A 17,667-nucleotide genomic window follows, 5' to 3' on the forward strand; every position below is an offset into this window, starting at 1 on the left:
GATAAATTCGAAAGAACAAACTGCCCTTCCTACATAGTTTTCAATATCTATTTTCGCATTCAATCGACTCCTCAAATGTAACGATTTGATTGAAGTACATTTGTTACAGGTGCAAGTACAGTGCGTAAAAATATAAACGGAATAACTGTTGATCTAATGATCGGATCTTCACGTTCTAGATCTCAAACTTAATGGTTTGAGGGGATGATTTCAAATATGGTTATTATTTGGTGTCCTGATTAATAAGTGAGTCTGATTTCGTAACTTAAAATATCGTCTGTAGTCATTAATTATCACATAGCCCTAGAAGAAAAAGATCTGGTCAATAGAGCATAGTTTTTCAGGGTGGTCCGTTTTTTGTTTTGCGTACTGCACATGTATTTGAAATCAAGAAAATAAGTTATTAACCAGTCCTACAAGACTGAATACGTGAATCCTTTTAGTTTTGTACCTTTGATCATATTTCATAAAAATAAAGAAGAAAAAAAGAATTAACTCTGGTTCCCTCATCAGCACTTTCTGCAATACTTTTAAATAAAGGTTAGAGCAATATTTTCTTGGTAAACAATACTGTAGTAACTTTTACTTGCAAACGAAAACAAAATTGTATCTCTTTTTTTTTTCTTTCTTTCTTTTTTTTAGAGAAGGAACATCAAAAACACATCGAAAAAATATTTGTAAATAAACAGAAAAAAATAAGTATATTCTTATTTATATACCCTAATGCCTAAGAAATAGTTTTACTAAATTTAATGATGTAACATGAAAAGCCCATTTAAAATTCACATTCCATAGTTTTAAGAATCATATATTTCAGAAATTAAAATGAATAAAAAGTAGGACATAAAGCCTTATAATTTTATATAATTTAATTTTGTAAACAAAGTTTTTTTGACAGCAATTTATATAAAAAAAATTTTAAGTTTCAATAAAAATCATTATTTAGAAACTAAAAAATGTAAAATAAAGAATGCTTACGAAACAAGAAGAAAAAGAAAAGAAAAATTTTTTGACGCAATTTTTTAGTGCTGCGAAAATGCGTCTTTGTGATTTGCCAAAAATAAAACAAGATTCAATTTTATTTTTTCAGGAGTTAAATATTTTACCGAAAATGTAACAATTTCCATGACATGAAACTTTATCTTAGTAAACGTACGTTTTGGAAATGTTATTTCATTTGGAATCTTATTTATTAGAATTCATATGGCTTCAGCATTAGTGAAAGAAAATATAGATTGTTTTGAATCTATTCTAATATCTATATCGCCCCATTTTCCACCGAAATCCGATTGACTACTTTGATTTTAAATAAAATGTTTTATTTTATGATTTGTCGCAAAAATTTTAAAAGTAGATTGGCGGCACTTAAAAACCGCCAAATCTGTAGTTGCAGTGGCGTTAATACGTAAGTACTGAATTTTTATTCCGTACTTTTCTGAATCATATTACTTCAAACATTAGAATATGCAAGAAGTATACATAAACTCATAATGTTACAATATTTAATTTTTCAAAAAAAAGTTTTTTGACAACAGTTTTCATCAAAAAAATTGTAAACTAAAAAACGTAAAATAAAGAACTCTTAGGATAAAAAACGATTTTAAAAATTCTTCCTATTGAAATAAAAACTTTCATATTGTTTCTTTTTATTCTTATAGTTCTGAATCAGACGTAAAAACCCATTCTGATACGATCATCAAAAAAGAAAAACAAATTTTTACAAGCAAATTTTTTGTTATAAAAATCATAACACTCACCTTTTTAAATCCGGAAAATTCCAAATTAAATGTTCTTCGTTTGAAAATTTTATCTTCAAATAATATATACATAGATTATTCCTTCATTACTTTTAGATAACATACCACACATCAAAATTTAATAATTGTATGATCTCGATATGAATTTCAATATGTAGCTTGGAAACAGAATAGCTGAATTCTAGTTGAAATTATTCTTTCAAAACTAAAAAATGCTTACCAAGAAAACGATAAAAATTTATTAATAATCAGCACAAATGATATTATTTCAAGTAATTCGGAGGATTCTTTATTGTTGTTTTCCGAATTATATACATAGAGAAATATATACTATTCTATAAAGTAGAATTTTCTATAACTATTACAGTTCCGTACATTCTGAATTCATATTTATTCATTGGAACGACGAAAGTAATGTTAACTTCACTTTAATTTGAAATGAATTGAAGACAGAAAAAATGATAAAAGCATGATGCGGAAGTTATGTTGTTGGTAATGGAAAAGTAAAAATTATTGAGAAATTGTTCTTCAAATGCTTGGCGTGTTCTGCTTCAATGTTTGGCATGTTCTGGTTAATTTTTTCCAAGTTCTTCTACCTTTACCTTAGGGAAATTTTGCTTCTTATTCGCTGCTAAGAAGATGGCGTCCGTCATTGCTAATGGTTATGATGGAATTAATGCCCGATATTTTCAGGCTCCCGCTAGAGGGCGTACTCAAACGTTTTGATCGCGAATTGTAAACAGCGCATTTTCTCTTTTATTAAGTCTTTTATTAAGTCTTTTATTTAGTCAAGCAAGGAATTTACAATTGTAGCTCTGTTTCAACCAAGGTTTATCTGATTTCGTAAGTTTCCTTTGCTTTTAAACCCTTATTAGAACTAGAACGAAATTAGTCCTAGAAGAGAAGATAGTCCGTCTTAAAAAAAAAATTCCTAGTTTGCTAAATTTTCAAAATCTTTAAATTTTGGATTAAGCCTCGTCTGAGGAAAGGTGTTAAAATGCTCAACAATTGTGTTGATAAAAATTTCTTCATTAAATTGGCAGCAAATTTATTTGTATGGATATATTATGTTTGATTCCAATTCTCTTTCTTTCAGCTTTAAGTGAAAGTCAGGGGCCTCGGGATGGGAGATCGCTGTGACCTCTCTAAGATTTTTACTATTCGGCTAATTTTGCTAGGCCATTCGGTGTTTTTAAAAATTCATTCTCTCTCATTTTATAGAGAAAACACAACTAATGCTTATGCAAAGTCAAGACTTTTCACCCCTTTAAAAATCAAAGCCCACGATCAAATAACTAATCTTGACATCGATAGGAAGACAGCCACTACTCTCATCAGACTAAGAACAAAACATCATAAAAACATGATAATTTCTACAGATAAGACTAGAAAATATCAAAACTGTGGCAACTGTCTTAATGTGGAACTGACACCATATCATGTTTTTAACTGCCCTGCAGTCGCTGCAGGCCTTCACCTCTTAAACAACCCCACAGAAGAGGATTTGTATTCTTTTAATGCCATAGAAATAACAAAAACTATTCAAGCACACCATGAAATATGATTCTATAGAGGATACGACACCAACCAACAACTAAAATTAAATATTGCAATTTTGTTTTTTTGAAGAAGAAAGAAAGCATAAGTATCGCTTCAAGCATTCATTTGGCAATTTTTATATCTTCTTCCAAATCTAATTCTCTCCTTGCCACTAAAAAAACTCATTTGTCACTCACTGATATTTCGTGCTCGCAGTTTTTTTTAAAATTTTAATCCATTATATAAGCCAGTCGGGGCAACATATGCCACCAGCTCGCCGACCCCCATTATTACTTCTCAATCAATTTTGGTTTCTTGATGATAAACAGTTTGTTAGATTTAAAGTATTATGCATTTTTCTAATTGTAATAATATTCTTAATTAAATAAAATTTTTGATAAACTTTTTAAAAAATACTTTTGGTGTCTTTGGATGATATCTATTAAAGAAGTCGGAGTTTACCACTCCTGAAGTAGGTTTTTTTATTTGTTTAAATAAGGATATTTGTACACACATTAAAAAATAGGGAACATAAAGATGATGAAGTAGTACATTTTCACGTACATTGAAACCATAGATTATGACGTCAAACAAAGTTTCTTAATACAAATTACATCTGATTTGAGCAGGAGGGATTATTTAAAACTTCGTTCATCATAATTTACTCAAGGAAACGGACGTTTTTTTCTATTTGTTCATCTTTTTCTTTTGAAGTCATTGCAAGATACTAATCTTTTAATACTCCCTCGAAGGTCGTAAAATCGTACCAAGTTGTAAAATGATCGACAAAGAAAATGTTTATTCAAAATTTTGTGTTTTTGTTTCTTTTGATTTGAATTTTGTGTTTTGATGCAAAAGTTTGCGTGGTATTAAAAAAAAGAAGAAAAAAAGAGCAAAATGTTTTTTAACTTACCTGTCCATTCTTAAGTGTTTGGAATATTATAACGGACAAGTATAATTTGTTTTCCCCTTTTTGCCAAATGGCAGAATGGCACTACAAAAACTTGCCAAACGTATATTACTTGCACATATTTAACTTTTGAAAGAAAATGTAAGAAGAAAATGCGGAAAAATCACTGGGGTACCCCCGTATTTGGGTGATTCTCACGAAACATGACAATTCGGACCAAAACATTTCTTCAAATTTAAAGTCTTCAAAGTAACCTAAAATTTTTTTTGTATACTTCTTTAGTTACACTTATTAAATTCATTTGCAGTGTAGTTTATTGATATTTGTTCGAGAAAAAAAAATAAAATAGAAATTCGCCAAATCTTGAATACCAGGAAAATTACATATTAGCTTAGAAGTTTAAAAAACAGTCATTTTAAGTTAATAGTGAGTAACTCAACTTAAGCCTTTATGTTAGGTGGACCATAAATTGCTTAAGCTAATTCTTTTTGTCCACTGTAGAAAGAATCAAACAATTTTTGTTGCTGATATGTACAGAATAAAATTTTGTAAAATAATCAATCATTAAATAAATAAATAACTTTGATTACATCCAGGCATATTACAATCATACATAAACTTGGTATTAGGTTAATATTTTCTTTACCTCCTATTATATTAACAGTATTAGCAGTTTAAAAAAATTTCTGGTAACACTTCAATGTCCTTGCATTCATAAGCCAGGAAAATGACAGCCAGGATAATGACAAATTTGCCATTTTATAGCATATAAATTTATTTTAATATAATATTTTGACCTAAGACGTTTATATTCTACAGAAAACAACAGGATTTTTTAAAATAACTCAGATAAATCCATGTAGTTTATGTAATTAATGATTTCAAAAGCCAGGAAAATGACAACACAAAAACCTACTCACCTTGAAAAATTTTTTGAAATAGATTTTGACCCAGAAAAATTGGTTCTTTAATCATGTAACAAGACATATTCATATAGGAGGGTATCTAATCAATCTATTAACATAAGATATTTATTGCTGGCTCTATCTATTTTGGTTATAAACCACTAAATAAAAGTAGCCAGGAAAATGACAGATTTTCTTGGGACGAGCAGATTATTGACAGAAAAAAATAATTTTAACGAAGTTTTTGTAAATAATACCCTCTGCGTATATTCTAGAAACGCTTACACCGGTTGAGATAAAAAAAATTAGATATTGAAAAATTTATGGGAAGTTTTGAAGCTAGTTATTAGTGGAAACATTGTTTGGGACATGCCAGGAAAACGACATTTTGTTATTCAATTAAATTTTTTAACTATACAAAACGGTCAATGCTAGTGCAAAGTCATTTTAAAATGCTAACAGCAATGCTATTTATTAATTTTTTTTTAAAAAAAGTTTTTTTTAGTATTATAGTATTAGATCTTGGAGCAAGGGACAGTGAATTGACATGTTTCGTGAGAATCACCCATTTACCAGAAGGTAAACCTCCTGAGAAAAGATTTTATTTAAATGAGGGTATTTGTAAGCACATTTAAGAAGTAGAGATTTTGAAATATAATGAAGTACAGGTCAGATTCAGTATATTAAAGTAATTGAAAAATTTGACTTTAAAAAGCATTTTATTGACTTGTTTCTTACTTATTTAAAATAATTACTACTTTAATGATTCAAGCCTAAATATTTCACAGTATTTTTAAACATAAAAAAATCAATATAAACCATAAATTATTGTATTGGAATATTCTTATTATATTACATATTGCTGCGAGGAAATTTTACGTGGTACGAAATACAGTACAGAACCCGTTATCCGGAAATCAGAAAACCGGAAAACCAAAAAACCGGAACGAAATTCGATACATTTTCCCACTATTTTTTAAAAAAAAAATTTTTTTTTCCTCATAAGATTTTAGGATTTTTCTTTCTTTTTTGAAAGATGTTTACCCTAGCATCATTTTGGAAATAATCATTAGTGTATTACTTCGTTTTTTCAAGATTATTTCCAAATATTTTTTTTTTTAGTTGGGTTTAACAATGAAAAAAAACGACTTTTTGTAGCGATTCAGAAAACCGGAAAAATCAGTTATCCGGAATAGCGATGGTCTCGATCGTTCCGGATAATCGGTTTCCTACTACTATAAAATTTCCTTAAAAAACCCATTCAAATTCAATTATAAATAGAAAAAAAAAGTTAGGTAATATTTTGTAACATCATCTTTAGCTTTGATCACAGCATAGTAATGATCTTGCAGCCTTTCTTGTTCACGTCAGACCAAGTAGACTTAATGCTTTCCTCTAGTTCAGCATTATTTGTTGAAGCAACTACTTGTAGTTTATTCTTTACTATACCCTTTAATTTTTCAAATGAATTAAGATCTGGTAAGTAAGCTGGCCACTATAATTTTATTATTTGGAGCTGTTTCTGCCAGATCATGAAAGTGATGCTAAATCTTATTGGAAAATTAACTCAACCTTTAAAAAGCTTTCAGATGATGGAACCATGCAGTGCTCGAAACTATATTGATATACATCTGAATAAACCTTTTTCTGGAGGATCTATTCCCTCCAAGGTCCATTTGCGCTTACGCAATTCTATACCATCACACTAACTGCAAATTTAATCGAATTTCTTAGGCACTTTCTATTAAATGCTCCTTGCTTTATCCTTCAAACTCAAATACCTTTATTGCCACAAGACATAACTATTAAACTATGTCCGATTTGAGACCGAACGTTTGGTTTAAAGTTTGGTTAAAGTTCTCGGGCAAGAAATAATATAATTAATCAAAATATGCATATAAACTATCAATACAACGTTGCCATTTTAACGATAGCTTATTAATACCGCTGACGAAAAAATCTGGAGAGCAGCTGGTGGTGAAATCCCGAAATGCATTTTCCTCCGCATGTTGGGAATTAAGTATTTTCCTTACATATACAGTAAGGAGTAAAATTTTTGTGACAATATGTTTTTCTGTAAGCAAAATTTTATAATGATGTAAATTAATTATTTGTAGCTTTGGTCATACTACATGGGAATCCACTAGTTATAGACTTGAAGATTTTTAATTTAATAAAGACCAAGCGAGAAAGGGAAAAATTAAAAGGTTGCGTTACATGGAGAGGAAAACAACGAAAAATCTTCCTGGATCCATTGTAAGGTAAGCGTTCAAACCCCTAAGCCAACGCAGATTGCTAACCTATTATTGACGCTAGTTACAAATTGTGGTCATAGGAAAATAATATATAGGTAGTAACGAAGTTTTTTTACGGCCCGTAGAAATGGAATAGTGCTGAAATGTATATGAATCGCAGGTTTCGCTGGATGTATATATTTCATATATTTAAGTCTTTTATTTAAAGAAATATACCACTATTCATACAAAGTTTTGCTAAAATGTGTTAGTATGAAATAAGCGAGTTGGATTGCGAAGCTATTCGAAAGGAACAACAAAAAATTCCTAGCATTTGGTGAACGCAACGAGCAGGGTCCAATCTTAATTTTTGTAATTCTCAAAATAATCTTAATTCGTTTCAAGATTAAGGAAATAATTTTGAATATACTCTTAAACAGAAAGACAAATGCAAGGAATAATTATACTTTTTTTTATTTTTTATAAAAGGACAAAGTGATATTAAGGCTGTACAGTCAAAAAAAAAAATTGAAAAAAGTATTTCGAATTTATTTTTACTATGGATTAATCATATTTATATCATTTCTATCAATTTCATTTTCACACCATTCAATTGATTCGAATCATTTTGACGATTCGTTCACGGAATTCAAGGATGTTATTTTTTTTAAATTTAAAACTGGCGTTGATCAGCCTGACCCCAATTCTGAGTTTACTACTCTCAATGTTCAACGCCGTAGCCTTGTAATTTCGAACCCAACCCGAAAGACAAGGAATCGCCCGGATCAAGTATTGAGACTTACTAGCCATTCGTGGATGACTTTTTGTTGAAACTAACCCATATTTGCATTACAGGGAGTGCATTCAGTGCAAGCCGGGAGCAAAACTCTTATCAACCAACCACCGCTGAGATTCGAATCTGAGACACCTTATTAGGAGGCGAATGCTCTATCCCTTGAGCCACTGCGGCGCAACGCTATATTAAAATAATGAGTGTTTCACACGGTGCTAAAAGTGTTTCCTGTATTTGAGAATCACCTTTGAAGCAACCTCCACCCTCAACTTGGTACCAAGTAAGTGACCACGGACTTGACCATATATTTCATTCGTGACTAGTCGATTGATGCATGGAGGCCTATCTGCACTATTCGTTTACTTTAAGCACGAGCCAAAGTAGGGTGTTCGAATGCCACGATGCCCCTTTTCCAAGGCATTGTTCTTCGCGCATGGTGAACGCTTGTGCGGTTTTATTTTCCAAACAAGATCTAATACAACATAGTGGTAATTAATTTAACATAGTCGAGAAGCCCACGCCAGTAACTTTTGCCACCACGACGACAGAGGAGAGAAAATATCACTAAGGCACCCCGGGGACGAGACTCCCAGTCTTTACCTAAAAAAGGTAAACCCCCTGAGGGGCTTACCAGGAGCATGCTTTGAATATGAAAGAATAATGGTTGAATCAAATTGTAAAAGAATCTCATATCTATAACAGTTGCAAAGTGCTTCCAGTTTTAAATTCCGGGGAATAAGTTTTGAAAATCGGATACTTACTGCGAAACTCTGTTAATCTTATGTTCAATAATGAAATGAGTCACAAACGATGCATCTTCGATAAGTATTTATTAATTTTTCTCTCCTAAATTTGCCAACATCAAGCATTATAACTGACGTTTTTGTGCAAAAACTCTTTAATTGTATAGCCAAAAAGTTCAAAATCAAATTTATATATGCCGTACAATTTAAGAATGTCTTCTTCAGGTATGCTTGAAAAGTACTTTAAAGTTAACGAATGGGAATGCGGGTAACTCTCCCTCCACCATTCCGATCCTGCATCGATGCCCACCTGTCGGAAAGCGTAGGGGAAATCATGTTGGGCCGTCTCCAGCTTTCCAATAAAGTCATAGTCCACTAAACAAGGATCGCACCTGTTCCAGTAGGGAGCCCAATGATCGTCATAGTCTCTCTCCATAGTATGGATCAAGTACCAGACGAATTCGGTGAAAGTTATGCGATCTAGAGGTGCACCGTCTGGCCTTAGTTTTTTCATCACGGGGTCCCAGAATCTGTCATAAAAATAAGGGACATCTTTTCGGGATTTCTCTGCTTTGCTACGAAAAGCCGACACGAGGCGGTCGAAAGGGTGGCGGACGAATATCATTTTGAAGAATCTGTTGACGGTTGTGGACGGGTAGAACATAGGACTGATTCGCCTGAGGGCATTATTGGCCACAGTGTGGAGAGCGGTATCGTTCTCTTGGACGGTTTCATTGATGTGTATGTCCGATATGTTTAGAAAGAATCTTTTAATGGCAGTCGAGGCTACTTTCGGAATGAAGCAGAAGAAAAGAACCTTCTTTTCGTCGACGATGATGGGACACATTTTATTTTTGCAGAACGTTTCCTTGCCAAATCGGCGGTTTGTTGCCACTCGCCAAATTCTGCGCATGGCGACGAGTTCATCCTTGTCACAAATTTCACGCACTCTCTGAACCCGAGCGTCGTACTCCGCTTTCCAGCGTTGGTCCATCTCTTCAGCAACCTACAAAAGAATTTTAAAGATTTTACTTTTTGCACCATATAATAAGGATCACTATTACTAGTTAGCCAAATAGAGAATGTTTAGGTGTAAGGACTACACTATCACTATAAAAAAGTTCACGTTTATTTTTTATTTTTCAATTTTAAGAATATTTTTGTAAATATTAGAATTGAACTGAATGTAGGGTTTAATTGGTCATCGAATTGGGCTACAGATGGCGCAGAGCAGAACTCTTTATCTATGGCAACACTTCGCATGCTCTCACCATTGGCATGTGGTCAGTCGGATAAGGAAGAATGTTAGAATTTCGGCCATGATTTTCAAACAAATTAAAAACTTTTAAGTTAGGAAACTATATAGAACTCAAAACTGCTTTACACGGAGCTCTTAAAGAAAGCATCGCGGAAATGTTAGAAAATATTTTTGACTATTAAATACGAAAAATGTTATGGAAGAGGAAAATATCGTAATGGATGGTGTTTTCATTATAAATGTAAACAATAACAATTTCGAGCTCGATACCTGTTCTAGTTCCGGTTAAAAAGTATGCAACTGCTTACTACATGTTATTCTGTGAGACGATATTTTCAAACAGATAATTTTGTTTTCATCAAAAGAAGTAAATTAGATAATTTCCGAGCTCAAATCTGCAGTATTTCATAAGATATTAATGTCATTGTGTAATTCTGGCGAGTTTAAAGTGAAAATTTGTTTTAGTTATTTATAGATATATCGTTAAAAAAAAGGTGATATGGTTGCTAGATTTTGAATAACTCGCTTTTCGGCAGTCCTGATTTGGCCTCTTTCCATTTGTTTATTACAGTTTGTTCTTGTTGCAAGCTGTGCACCATCTTACGTTAGTATTAACACTTTTAGCATTGTAAACACAAGTATTGTTAGCATTGTAAGCACAAGTAATAAATAATCAAATACTACGTTTGCAAGAATCTCAAAACACAATGATGCCAAATGGCTTTAAAATACAACGGAAACAGTAACCCAGAAATTTAGGCGGTATCGAGCTTGCAGCGTTCTCTAGTGTAGAAAACACCATCCATACATTCCTACACAAAATCAAAGAAAAAAAGTACGTGTGGCGCCAAACAAATAATTTTTCTAAAAAAACAAATGGAAAGGTCAAATACTTGCTGGAAATTTATCTTACTAAAATATATGAAATTATTAAAACGGGACATGGCACACAAATGCAATGCAGAAGTGAATAAAAAGGAGATGAAAGTTAAATATAGAGCAAAATGAAATACGGAGTAAAATGAAACACATGAAATGAAGAGGAAAATGCATTAAAATTACGCAAAATAGGTTAATAATACGTAAGTAATAAGATACAAAGTGAATAAATATAGCACGTAGAAATGCAAAGATGTTAGGTAGATGGGCTTCGTCCAAAAAATCTTTGATACATAAAATACAGTTACTACAAAAGGTAAATCAATATTGGTTAAAATACGGGCAAACGATTAAGATATGTTGAATCGTGAGGAAAAAAAAAACGCAATTGGGGAGAAGATTCTCCAAAGATCAGACGAAGTTGAGTCAATCAAGTGTGACCGATTTCTAGACAATCTCGGGGCAATGGGTCCAAATCAATTTTAACAGAGTGAAATTTGTCATTAACTTGAAGGCCCCATTGTTGTTGTCATAAAGCCATAATACAGCACAGCGGTTTCCAAATGGTGTTCCGCGGACCACTATTCGCGATCGCAACGCTCGAGTACGCCGTCTAGCAGGAGCCTGTAAATATCAGACATTAATTTATCACGCTTTCATTTAGTTCCATCAAAGTCATTGACAGAATCAGACGCCATTTTTTAGCAGCAAATAAGAAACAAAATTTCCCTAGGGAAAAGGCCGAAGAACTTGAAAAAAATCTCCNATAAAAGAAATAAATTAGATAATTTCTGAGCTCAAATCTGCCGTATTTCATAAGATATTAATGTTATTGTGTAATTCTGGTGAGTTTAAAGTGAAAATTTGTTTTAGTTATTTATAGATATATCGTTAAAAAAAAGGTGACATGGTTGCTAGATTTTGAATAACTCGCTTTTTGGCAGTCCTGATTTGGCCTCTTTCCATTTGTCTATTACAGTTTGTTCTTATTGCAAGCTGTGCACCATCTTACGTTAGTATTAACACTTTTAGCATTGTAAACACAAGTATTGTTAGCATTGTAAACACAAGTAATAAGTAATCAAATACCACGCTTGCAGGAATCTCAAAACACAATGATGCCAAATGGCTTTAAAATACAGCGGAAACAGTAACCCGGAAATTTAGGCGGTATCGAGCTTGCAGCGTTCCCTAGTGTAGAAATCACCATCCATACATTCCTACACAAAATCAAAGAAAAAAAGTACGTGTGGTGCCAAACAAATAGCTTTTTAAAAAACAAATGGAAAGTTCAGATACTTTCCAGAAATTTATCTTACTAAGATATATGAAATTATTAAAACGGGACATGGCACACAAATGCAATGCAGAAGTGAATAAAAAGGAGATAAAAGTTAAATATAGAGCAAAATGAAATACAGAGTAAAATGAAACACGCGAAATGAAGTGGAAAATGCATTAAAATTACGCAAATTAGGTTTACTATATAAAATAGATTTTACAATACTTAAGGAATAAGATACAAAGTGAATAAATATAGCACGTAGAAATACAAAGATGTTAGGTAGATGGGCTTCGACCAAAAAATCTTTGATACATAAAATACAGTTTCTATAAAAGGTAAATTGATATTGGTTGAAATATAGGCAAACGATTAAAATATGTTGAATCGTGAGTAAAACATGGCAATTGGGGAGAATATTCTCCAAAGATCAAACGAAGTTGAGTCAATCGAGTGTGAGCGATTTGGAGACGATCTCGGGGCAATGGGTCCAAATCAATTTCAACAGAGTGAAATTTGTCATTAACTTGAAGGCCCCACTGTTGTTGTCATAAAGCCATTATACAGCACAGCGGTTTCCAAATGGTGCTCCGCGGACCTCTATCGTTCCGTGGAAAGGTCACAGGGGTTCTGTGAGTTGGAACTTTTTTTTTAAGATCAGTAATAATATTTGAAACCTATAATAGGTTTATATCCAACAAATAATCCATTATTTAATTAATATTAAGGTGATTTTTATGAAATTATTTGTGTAAAATTGCAATTTAAAAAAAGTCCCAATTTTTTTTAAAAATATTATTTTTTCCAAATATTGAATAAATTTCCAAAAAATAAATAAATTATGATTTACAAATATTTAAATCAGTATTTCTCCCCGAACTTTGAAATTCAAAATAAAATCCACAAATTCAAGAATAAAACTTATTTTTCTCTGATAACCAGTCTTACAGTATATAACAAATCTTTTTCAAAAACCATAAATGTGCTCAATTTATTCAATTTCAACTTATATGGCAAAAACTGCTAGACTTAAATTAAACAGCAAAAAGGTAGCCGCTTGCAAACTATCGAATGTAACTGTCTAACATAAATTCTAATTTTAAGGACTGATTAAACAATGAAAAAATTTCATTCACATTAAAAATTTCTAAATCAATTAATCGCTTTTTTTGAAGCATATTTACACCTGCTAATGAACGTTTTTTAAAACTCTGGGTTCCTTCGAAAGAAGTTCGATCATTTAGGGTTCCGTAGCTAAAAGAAAATGGGAACCCCTGCTATAATATATTCTCGAACATGTATTTTCATGTTTGAGAACGGTACAGGGTGTAGTAGCAGATTGAGCTGCAGAATCGGTAAATTCTTACCTGGAATCCCGAAATAAATTGGGAACGAGGAAAACAAAATATAAAAATCATACTTGGAGATGAACTAATAGAGGCTGGATAAAATTTAATATAAGATGAGTTCATTTTCAAAATGTACCAATTGGCGCAAAACGTTCACACTGTCAGAGTAAATGCAATGTTGACGGAGAAACTGCGATTAAATTAGCCATATATCATACATAATGAAGAGAGAGAGAGAGAGTTAGAAGCAAAACAAAGAGACCTGTGAATTTCGAGAAGTTTTATGGAGCCACCTTCACGTACATAACCAATAAATACTCTTATTTACCGATTATTTTAGTTTTTTCTTTTTTTTTAAACTGTTGTTAAAAATTCTTCGACGTAAATTTCACTAAGATAAATTAAACTTATAAAAAACAGTCTTTGTCATGCTTGAGAATTGGTATATCCCGGTAAACTGAAAAAAAGGCACTGGAGAAAAATAAAGCATCAGTTAAAACTGCAGAAAAAAATGAATTAATTGAATGTACATATTTTTTATTATTTTAGCATCGACAAATATATTAAATATTATTTTAAAATTATATACGATTAGTTTGAAATTTGCGGAAAGGAATTTTTCACATTTCATACATTTTAATTCTTTCACTTCGCAGTTTTTTCTTTTTTTTCTTCTTTTTTTGCGTTTTACATTTTTTAATATCAATAATTACACTTATCGTATTGTAATATAATCAGATAAAAAAAATCTTTTTAAACAGGAGATTAAAAAAAAACTTCTTATTATAATTAAATGTTTCATAATTTTTGCAAATATCTTTAAATTTATAAGATTAACACTCCAAAATAATAGAATTTGAATATCTTAAAAGTGTAAAGAGTTTCAAGTAATTTTCTAAGTAGTTTTTGTACTTCTGCTCAAAATGATAAAGGGTTTTCCACAAGTATCATAAGACAAAATTCAATAACAAATGATACTACCTTATAATAATCGGCCGGACAGCCAACTGTGATGGTATGAGGAAAGAAAACAGGCGAAAGAAAACATTCTTTTAAGGAGATGGTCACCCACAATGCCGGTGTCATTTTAAATAAATCATATTTTTAATAGTACAAAATTAAATTTGTGAAATCCCTTATCATTTTGAGCTTTGTTCAACAACAATTTTTGGACAAATCCCTTATCATTTTGAACTAAGTTCAACAACAATTTGAAAATAGCTTGAAGCTCCTTAAATTTTTAAAATATTCAAATCCGACTTTTTCATTAGTTGTCAAATACGATTTACTACAAAATCATAAAAAAGATTTTTTTTAAATATTTTTTCCGTGCATGCGTAGTGTAAAAGAATTACTTTAAATAATCATATTTTGAGTAATTTTGAATGAAATTTTTGCTAATTTTGAAACAATAATTTTGTAATTGCTTTTTAAATGCTCCAAAAATTTCGTTTAATGTTATTGAATATTTTTAAAGTTGTAGTAAAAAAAAAAAAAAAAAACGCAAGACAAAAAAAATTAGTTTTTTATAAAAACGTCTTATCTTCATAAATATTAAAGCTAATTTATGAAATTGTATGCAATTATTCCACATAACAACCAAAGTAATCGGTAAAAGTTACAAGCTTATTTCTTTATTTTACAGTATAGGGTGCTCAAAAATACTTGATATCTTTGGTAATTTATTATAGGTCTCTGAAACCAGTTTTAAACTTTATTACTACGTATGGAAAATTGCATGAACTAATTACCACTAAAGTTAAAAAAATAATTCTCAAAGTATTTCTTGAGAAATTTAAAAAAATGTCAAAAACTGAAAGGGTTTCTTCCATTATTGTAGGGTATAGTGTATTCGATACATGTTTAATTACATTGGATTGGAATTCTTAAAAAGATAAACGGATTACAACTTAGTGAGTTAGTTTTGCATTGCGATCGTAAAAGAACTCTCCTATTTTTCTTTACTTTTCAGCGCAATGTTAATTTTGTCTTTTCAAAATTATGTTTTGCGAAATATTTCTAAATGGTAATCTAATTGAGGTAGATCCGATTTACCTTAATTATTGTATAAATAAAAAGTTTTTAAGTATTTCTGTTGTCTGTAGATTTGGGAGGATGTCCCCAATATATATTTTCGAAAAACAAAAAAAAAAAAAAAATAAATAAATAATAAATTTGAATTTCCTTAATTGAAATTTAATATTAAATCGAAAACTACGCTTGGTTGGAAGACATTAGTTTATTATTTAAAATGTGATGCACATTAAAAGAATTAAGAATAAAACTATTTATAAAAAAAGGGCTCCTTATTTCATATTTTTAACTTTTGGACACATTGTATTTAAATAACGCAATCCTTATTTTCATATTTTTTACTTTTGGACATATTATATATAAAAACGCGTTCCTTATTTTCATTTTTTTACTGTTGGACCCATTGTATTTAAAAAACGCGCTCCTTATTTTCATATTTTTCTTATTAACAGATTATATAATTTAACAACATCCTCACTTTAAAATGTTATCCCATTCAACTTTAAGAAATACAAAACACTACAAAGAAATTTTCGAACTATAAAATCACTTAATAATGAGGGTGCTTTTTTTCTTTTAATCAGCTTCATTTATTGAAGTTGTGCTAATCGCTTTAACTGCAATCGTTTTTCAATATTTATCTTTTCATAACTAAAACTTCATTTCGCAAAATGAAAAAAATAATTTTTTTCCGATGTCATTTTATTCGAAATACCTAATCGTGAGATATCTTCTGCAGAGAAAGAAAAAGATTCCCTCACCTGACTATCATTAGAGAGGTCATTCCCTCGTATGGGCACTTTTCGCCGCAGAGGATGGGGTGTCCATCGGTCAAGAAAACTGATGAAAGTCAAACAGAACACTACCCCGACGAAGATGGTCCCCAGGCACAAACGGTGCCTGGACAATTTCCGACACAAAACGTCCATTTCACTGACATAATTTTCAGAATATATTTTTTAAAGAATAAAAACAGGAACAACGCAGTTTCATCTGAAAGGAAAGAAAAAAAATGTTCCACTGGAGAGAGGGGTTTACTGATGCGGATGAAAAGTAGATGGGAAAAAAAAACTGGTTTTTTTAGTTTTTTCAAGGTTGGAATGAAGAAGGTGTGTTTCATTCTCACGCCAGCGATCAGTTCGTTGACAGACACGCGTAGTACTCGAGGAGTTTTAACGGGATAAATTCGAAAGAACAAACTGCCCTTCCTACTTAGTTTTCAATATCAATTTTCGCATTCGATCGACTTCTCAAATATAACGATTTGATTGAAGTACATATGTTACAGGTTTAAATACAGTGCGCAAAAATATAAACGGAATAACTTTTGATATAATTCTCATGGTTCTTCTTTCTAGAACTCAATCTTAATGGCAATGGGGATGATTTCAAATATGGCTATTATTAGGTGTCTTGATAAATTAGTGTGTCTGATTTCGTAACTTTAAATATCGTCTGCACTAATGAATTAGCATATAGCCCTAGAACGTCAAGATCTGGTCAATAGAGCATAGTTTTTCAAGGTGGTCCGTTTTTTGTTTTGCGTATTGCACATGTACTTGAAATCAAGAAAATACGATATTAACTAATATTACAAGATTGAATACGTGAATCCTTTTAGTTTAGTATCTTTGAACATATTTCATAAAAATAAAGAAGAAAAAAAGAAGAAACTCTGTTTCCCTCACTCATCAACACTTTCTGCCGTACCTTTAAATAAAGGAAAGAGCAATATTTTCTTGGTAAACAATACTTTAATAACTTTTACTAATTTTATGCTGATGACAGACACAAAAAAAGATATTACCACATTTATCCTTCCATTGAGAAAACGCAAAACAGTCGGTCGTCGGGCTACCGAAGCGGGGGTGCCATCCCCTCCGCAGAGGATCAAAATTGTGATGGCATGTCTTTGGATCATCCTCCGGGATGTTTCCCAGACCGTCGCCAATAGCCCATTGTGCAGCTCTAGTGCGACGTAAAG

General features: G+C 31.3%; 1 protein-coding gene across 1 annotated transcript; it reads right to left on the reverse strand.

The window, feature by feature from the left end:
- Positions 1-8,949: 8,949 nt before the first annotated feature.
- LOC107449608 (carbohydrate sulfotransferase 11) lies at positions 8,950-16,753 on the reverse strand. The gene is made up of 2 exons (XM_016065190.3): positions 16,445-16,753; positions 8,950-9,887 (listed from the first exon to the last, which is right to left on the reverse strand). Exons 1-2 carry the CDS (start codon positions 16,610-16,612, stop codon positions 9,000-9,002), a joined length of 1,056 nt encoding a protein of 351 aa, XP_015920676.1. The 5' UTR covers positions 16,613-16,753; the 3' UTR covers positions 8,950-8,999.
- Positions 16,754-17,667: the final 914 nt, after the last annotated feature.

The sequence above is a fragment of the Parasteatoda tepidariorum genome, chromosome 2, assembly GCF_043381705.1.
Source record: "Parasteatoda tepidariorum isolate YZ-2023 chromosome 2, CAS_Ptep_4.0, whole genome shotgun sequence".
Lineage (NCBI taxonomy): Eukaryota > Metazoa > Arthropoda > Arachnida > Araneae > Theridiidae > Parasteatoda > Parasteatoda tepidariorum.